This window comes from Phaethon aethereus (genome assembly GCF_964289735.1).
Source record: "Phaethon aethereus genome assembly, chromosome: 16".
Classification (NCBI taxonomy): domain Eukaryota; kingdom Metazoa; phylum Chordata; class Aves; order Phaethontiformes; family Phaethontidae; genus Phaethon; species Phaethon aethereus.
The window spans coordinates 5377545-5384747 of record NC_138592.1 but is presented as its reverse complement, the minus strand read 5'-3'; the positions used below and the strand labels follow the sequence as shown (position 1 = coordinate 5384747).

Genomic DNA, 7203 nt, shown 5'->3' with positions numbered 1-7203 from the left:
AGATGGCTTCCTCTAAACGCTTAAGAGTTCCTCTGGACTTATCCATGTAGATCATTCTTAACTAGTTAAAACTTCCATGATGCTGTGATCAGTACTGTCAAACAAATACCATGTTTGTATGTCAGTGGAACTTAAGTTACAAGAGGCACTGCAGCTTGGCAGAATTAATCCTTATTGGCACTATGGAGCCATTTTGCTATGGCAAAGCACAATGCTGAAGACAGATGGAATTTTGGCTTTTGCCTAAATTTAAATCTGTATTATTACTGCCTTTCAGGTTTAAGAAAGAGGTGAATGGTGGATGAGATATAAACACCTAGTGCTTAGAGCATGATTCTTCTATGTAGGAAGCCAAAATTAGGCCCATATCAATCAACCAGAAAAGTCAGTCTTTGAAGTCTCCTAGCCTACTAGCATATGACCTAACCTCAGGTCTAAAACATGTTCTCAGTCACAATACTAACAACTGCCTTTTGAAACCTAAATGCTAAGAATAGCACAACCACTTCAGCTTTATCCTAGACGCTAGCAGTCTTACTCTTTTATGGGTCTTCACCATTCTGCCAAACTTACTTACCTTCTGATTAGAAGCAGATGACTGACTGACTGACTTTCTTTCACAGATAAAACCAAGGTAACTTGCAGAAACTACCACCTGGGAGGTAGCAGATAATAGAGACAGTTTCTGGAAAGACTTTTCATCTTCCTTTGTACCACTAAAAAGCTTTAACTTACAGGTTTGAGTGATGCATAATTCACAGGTGGGTTTGATTTATGGTAGGTTTTGGAGATTGACATTTAAAGGTGATGTTCTAAAAGAGCTGAATGTCTCTCCTCTCCCTTACTTGTTGAAGTTGGATGCTTCCTTTGTATCTTAGGATAAAGGTAGTACATGTTGTTTGAACCATCATAGTTCCTGTAGAGACTGCATTGCTGACCAGCCTTTTCACAAGGTCCAGCAAAAGCAGTATGACCCTGGATAAGCTTTGGGTAGCTAGTCTACCACTGAGACTGCTTGTGAGATACAGTAGAAGATGACTGAAAACATGTACTAATAAGCTCATGTAATACACATACAGTTATGTAAGAGAAAAAGTCTGTTTATTAAATGCAGTTAACAATGCCAGTTCATAACACTTGATATGGCACTGATTTGCCACTTAGTAACTGGCTCTGTTTTAAGGAAGAGAATTTGCTACCTTTCTTCAAATTAGTGAAGAATTTGGGATTGGGGCAATTTATACTTTGCCTCTTTAGGAAAAAAAATGGCACAGCCAATCACTTATTTAACCAGGGAATTTGAATAACTAAAAGAAGCGTTTAGACTTTCTCTTTTGATCAAAGTAATGCCTGTTACCAGGAATTTTACCAAGAGGCCAAGGAAACAACAGGGGATTTAGTTTTTGAATATATCATGTCCACACTTAGCTTGGTTTTTTCATCTGCATCATTGTGATCTGTCAGTGAATTTGATACAAGCTCTAGACCCCAATACTGAGTACATTCTTCCTTCCCCATATGTCTACATAATTTATATTTAAAAAATACAGAGCTTTACATACCCAGTTTCTGTGATTAAGTCAATATTTAAATACTGTGACCAAGGCAGACAACTTTTTCATGGGTAAATTATTTTTTAAAAAAAGTTTTAAATAACTAAAGGCAGCTCTATATTTTACTTCGAAGACCTTGTGTGTTGCTATCTGGGATAATTTTGCAGAACTACTTCATGGCATTGAACTGTGAAAATGTTTTAAACTGCTGGGGTTTTTTATAAAGAAAAAGGCTGTGCTGGGAAGCTTCCAAACAAAGTAGTTCCTAAACAGACAGATGTACAACACAGAATCAAGGAAGTACAGCATCTCCATATGCACAGTCCTCTTCAATAGCAAGATTGTACTCTGCTCCTCTTCCACCTTTATATGCACTTGTCACAATTCTCAGCCACCCTCTTTCACCCTGTAAAGAATTAATTTGCATTATTAGAAATATTAGAAAATATAACTATAGAAAATGTATGCTATAGTCTGTTCCGTCTTCCACATATGAATGATTTAATCTAAGAATTCACTCAAGATGTAGTATAACACTGGCTTCACAGGGCAACCTTGTTTAAAGGGGCAATCTGGGGATTTACATTACCTTCATCTATTTCAGATATGTGACTTGATTTTTTTGCCTACAACTAACAGTAATGTACAGTTGCTCATAACAGGAGCTGCATGTCCATGGAAGGGTAACATTTGGGGTTGAGTTGACATTACTTAAGTAACTTTGGATATCCTTGTCTTTGGATTAGTTAGGTTTCAGTTTTTAATTGCTAGTCTAGGTCAAAGAAAGTTTTACTTTTCCTATACTGTCCTTTGCAGCTTCCTGTTTGCAAGTGAAAAACCCCACCTTTCCTCTAAAGTGATTCTGCAAACATGTTCGTCCTCATGTTTCCTTACCCAGGGTTCACCCCATGAGTTACGAACAATCCAGTATTCTGTTCCATTTTCTACACCCCAGCCAGCCACAGATATAATGTGATTCACCACAGGCGAGGTATTGTACTCTGTATAAAGTCCTCCAGTGTAAGCATCCAACTTCTCAGTAGCCATTATGCCACAGCTGTAATAAAACAGAAAGCGTTTTTTTATACAAGGGAATCAGGGCAGGAACCTGGCTAAAACACAATTTGTTTTCTTGCATTTTTATTTCGGAGCTCAATTTACTGCAAGCTAAAGTCTGCATATTAGTGCAGAGCTGCTAGCATACGCTGGAGTGGAGAAGCACACTGCAGTCACTAGACTGAGCTCCAAGTATTTCAATCCCAATATTAATAGTAGATAAATGTTTTTTTTTAACATTCAAGATTTTTTTACCTAATTGGTCCATTAGTATAGATTTCTGCCATCATTTTTTCTCTTCCACTGACAGACCCATAGTCAGCAACTTTCCAGAGAGTGTAGTTCTTTATCACATGACATTCTCCAAAAGTGACACAAGTTCCACACTGATTAAACTTCTTACACTCTACAAAACAGAAGTGAGATTATCACTGCAAGATAATGCTTTTCTCCAAGTGAATTAACAATATGACACTAAGCTTTTGTTTTAAATTAGAGGCAGATATTAATAACTTAAGAGCAATTACTAATATATGCTTTCACTGGTGAACCAAATTCCTTTCTGGAAACCACATTTAAAGTCCCTAAAAATCACTAGTTAACTATTCTTTATTTCATACGCATAAGTGTTTTGAGGAAATGTTTCAGATGTGCTTCTCTGTAGGTACAGAAACTTCCAGTCATCTATAACCAGACAAAGGTTACATTTCTCCTTTGTTTAGCTTGAGGTGACACTTGTAACTATTTCAATACATTAGAGGTTGTGTATCACAGACTTAAGAGATTAAGTTAAAACAATTTAGCTGTGCAAACTTGTCTGGGCATGATATAATGCTATGCTGTCTGGCTACAGTGAAGAGACACACACAGGTCTGTAAAGAAAACCTGTTCTATCAGTCAAACAGCAGGTACTACACTGAAAGGCAGGAACCAGTACACTGAAAACCCAAGAAACTACTTTTTAAAAATATATATATATTAAGATCTGCTAAACTCAGGATGACACCTTACAGCAAAGCAAATAGGCATCATACTTTGATCCTTAGCTTGGTAGTTGTTGCAGGTCTCATCTGGAATGCCATGGTCATGGGCATACATCCAAACACCTGAGTGGTCTCCACCTTCACAGGATCCTGCACCAGCACAATCAATCACATTCTGAACAGAGAGGTAGGCAGAAGGCCATGCACCTTTTCTCTTTATGTTAATTCGATCTGTACGGGTAAGAAATTGGATTTTGTTAGTGGAATACGTGGGTGGCTACACATTGCAACTAGTTAAAACTGTCTCTCCTTCATCGAACCTGTAACTGCAGGCAACAGTCCTTGTGGTTGGAAAAGCCTGTACTGTCAGCAGTGAGGCACATAGCATGGCCTAACTCAAACCAGCAGGCTGAGTTATTATTGTGGGTTTCCATTAGATGTTTTTTCCATTAAAAACTCAAAAACATGCAAATGAGTAAGATCTGTTTAAAGCCTTGAAGTGCCCTAGACCTTCAAGTTACAGTTCAAGTCACAGCTGCTGAAAGTTTCCAGATCCGTTTTGTGGCTTTGAGAGAAAAAGTTTTCAAATACACATCATAAAACCAGCTCTCACTAGCCGCTTACAGGAGTAAAGATTTATGCATAAGCCCATGCAGCCCAGGCCTCTGACTCTTGAGAGACAGTCTTCACAAACTCAAAGCAAGGAAAAGCTTTCAAAAGTGTTTCCTCACCATTGTGGTAACATCTCACTGTTACCATGCCATCTCAGACAGGCATTGCTACCCTGCTGCCTTACTTTGTCAGAAACAACTAGCTTGTTTGGCAGAAAAGCTTCCTGATGAGTATTTATAAACTGCTGCTCACAGTGCATTAGCAGTCTTAACTGATGTCACTGTAGTACTTTTAATCCTATTAGTACTAACAACATTCAACTATACTTGACAGAACTGGGAAGCATTATTGCAGCCTAGTCTTTCAGCAACAAGAGAAGGAATGAATGCTTTAACTATTTGCAGCAGTTAAATACACTGATTTTTTAAATCAGCCTTTTATACTTACAAAGATGCACATACTGGCATACCTGCCTGCACAGTTAAGTTTTAACCAGTTATATAATAAAAAGTTACTTTTTTTATCCTAGTACTTTACTACATCACAGCAGCCTTCATATGTGTCTGTATTCTTGTACTGCCCAAGAACCGATCCTTCACGATTCCTGCTGTCTGCTCACAGCTGCATTATCTTCCCACTTCTGCACAATTTCCTCTATTTCTCCTTCACAGTTAATCCTCTTACAGCCTCCCTATGCAAACACTACTTCTGCAGCATGTTGCTCTTGCATGCAAATCATCATGTATTCTCTTTAAAAAGAACACTTCTCCAATTGAAGCAAGCCCCTACTTCCCTTTTCCCAAGAAAAAGGCTGATGGAGAGCTACCTGGTGAAACGAGAATTGTCTGTGGTAGTCAGGTCATTTGAATGACAGGGCTCTTGAAGCTAACACCCTGTGGGCCCTTCCCATGAGAAGTACCTTCTTTCATTTTCTCATAGCCAGGCATCACTGGAGGAGCCCCTTTCTGCTGTAGATGTAGCGCAGCAGGCTGGGGTACCAAAAAAGGGAAGGAGACACGATAACTGCTTTCGCATCTGCTGCTCCCATCACCCCACCTCCAAGAAGAGTTCTTAGGCCCTAAACAGCAGTTTGGCAGGAGCTACAAATGTATTCCTTCTGCAAACGGCTTTTTCACCATGCCCGTGTTACACCGCATACAATTCTGAGCAGGTGGTGCGGACAACCTCACTCCGGTTTCTCCATTGAAACTAAACCTCCTTGGCTTCTGCTTGGGAATTCCCTCTGCTCCTGGTCTATTCACAGTCGTCTCAGCCTCGGTTTTTGATGCATTAGTCACCGCAGTAATGTGGCGCCTCTCCTTTACAACAGCTATTCTGCAGGCCGGATATAAACCCCCTTTGCTTACCGACGGTTAGGGCTCGCTGGGGGCCGGCAGCGGAGCGGGCCGGCGGGCCGCGGCCGCCCCAAGCACAGCGTACCTGCCAGAGCGCTGGTGCTGCCGTGGGCCCAGCAGGACCCGCAGTACTGGGGGATGTGCTGGTTCCGCGTGGTGCTGGCGTAGTTGACGCCGTTCACGTTCCGCCAGTCCCAGCTGTCGGGCAGCGCCGACACGTCCAGGTACTCGTGCGGGCGGGGGTAGGTCCTGTGTGGAGGCACAAAGAAGAACCGGCTCCCTTGCTGCCCGTGCCTGCACTTCCAGGCAAATTAGGGGATAATATTTTTTTTTTTTAAGAAACGAGCTTTCACGGGGTTTCGTAACGAGGCTGCGAGTGTCCGGCGAGCAGCGCGGGTCACGTGATATCGGGCAGCCTGACCCATCCCTGCCCGCGCGGTCTCGTGACCGCCACTGCGCCCCGCGGAGCCCCCCCGAGCCCCGCGGGGCCAGGGCCGCCCCGGGAGCCGCCCCCGAGGCCGGCGACGCCGGGTTTGCGAAGCCCCTCGCGGCGGCTGCGCCTGCCCAACCCCTTCCCAGGGGCGCCCCTGGCCGCCTCTCCGGAGGGAGGGGGGAAAGAGGCCGGGGGAGGCGGCCGGCGGCAGCCCCGTGAGGGACGGGGAGGGGGCGAACCTCACCTCAGCCCGGGAGCCTTGCGCGGGGCCGGCTTGTAGCAGCGCTGCCCTTCCCTGAAGTAAAGGCCGGCGCGGGCGGGAGGGCAGAGGCAGCCCCAGAGCAGCAGCAGGAGGGGCACGAGGCACCGCGACGGCCCAGCCATGCTGGGGGCGGCAGCACCCTCCTCCTCCGCCCGGCCCCGGCATTTAAGGGCCGTGGGGCGGCTCCGGAGGGGCGGGCGGCCGCGGGCCGTGGGCGGTGCCGGCGGGCGGAGCGGCTGGGGCGGGGCGGTACCGCACCGCCTGGTGCGGCGCGGAGCTGCGTGCTCGGCTGCGGCGGGCGGGGTTGCGGAGCCTTCCTTGAATTTCTTATTTCGTGTGTATCAGCGTGTGTCTGAGGGAAGTGGGACTCGGTAATGCCGAGTACAGCGTGTCCAATGGTATCTCATTGGCCTCTTAGGGGACAAGGAACAGACGCGCTGAGAGACTTCACAGCGCTGCGCCCGCGCTCCCTGCTCTTGGGCCGTGAAAGCTGCAGCACCCGCTCCACGGGCAGCCGCCCCGCCGGGTGCACTGCGGGGGGTGCAGCTGTCCCGCTGGTGCCCCCAGGTGAAAGCTGTTAAAATGCTGTGATGAGTCAATATATGCAGTCGCTGTCCGCACAGCGCTCGTGACAAGAGGACCTGTATGTGGGACAGATGTGGGCCCTATGTGGGCCCTGTGTGGCTGGGTTACAGGTTTCTCTACTTTTGGCCTAACACATTAGCGTTAAGGTTGTGCCCAGTGACTGTGTGATGGCATAGAGCAGACAGGCCGGTTTGTTTCGTTGGGTTTTTTTTTGCTAGTCCAAAGTTTTTAATTTATCAAGCCCTTTTATGTTACAATTTACAAAGGAATACAGGCCTGTGTCCATTTTTTAGGCTATTTAGCGTTCATTTTGAAAATTCTTTATTATCTGCTATGTGATTTAGTCAATCGTGAAAATAATGTT

At 45.0% G+C, this 7203-nt stretch overlaps 1 protein-coding gene across 1 annotated transcript; it reads right to left on the bottom strand.

Annotated features, from left to right (window-relative positions):
* Nucleotides 1-1845: 1845 nt before the first annotated feature.
* On the bottom strand, nucleotides 1846-6597 carry CTSZ (cathepsin Z; the record flags this gene model as incomplete). The annotated part of the gene is made up of 6 exons (XM_082007238.1): nucleotides 6237-6597; nucleotides 5645-5808; nucleotides 3644-3823; nucleotides 2865-3015; nucleotides 2448-2610; nucleotides 1846-1959 (listed from the first exon to the last, which is right to left on the bottom strand). The coding sequence occupies exons 1-6, from the start codon at nucleotides 6374-6376 to the stop codon at nucleotides 1846-1848; spliced, it is 912 nt and encodes a 303-aa protein (XP_081863364.1). The 5' UTR covers nucleotides 6377-6597.
* Nucleotides 6598-7203: the final 606 nt, after the last annotated feature.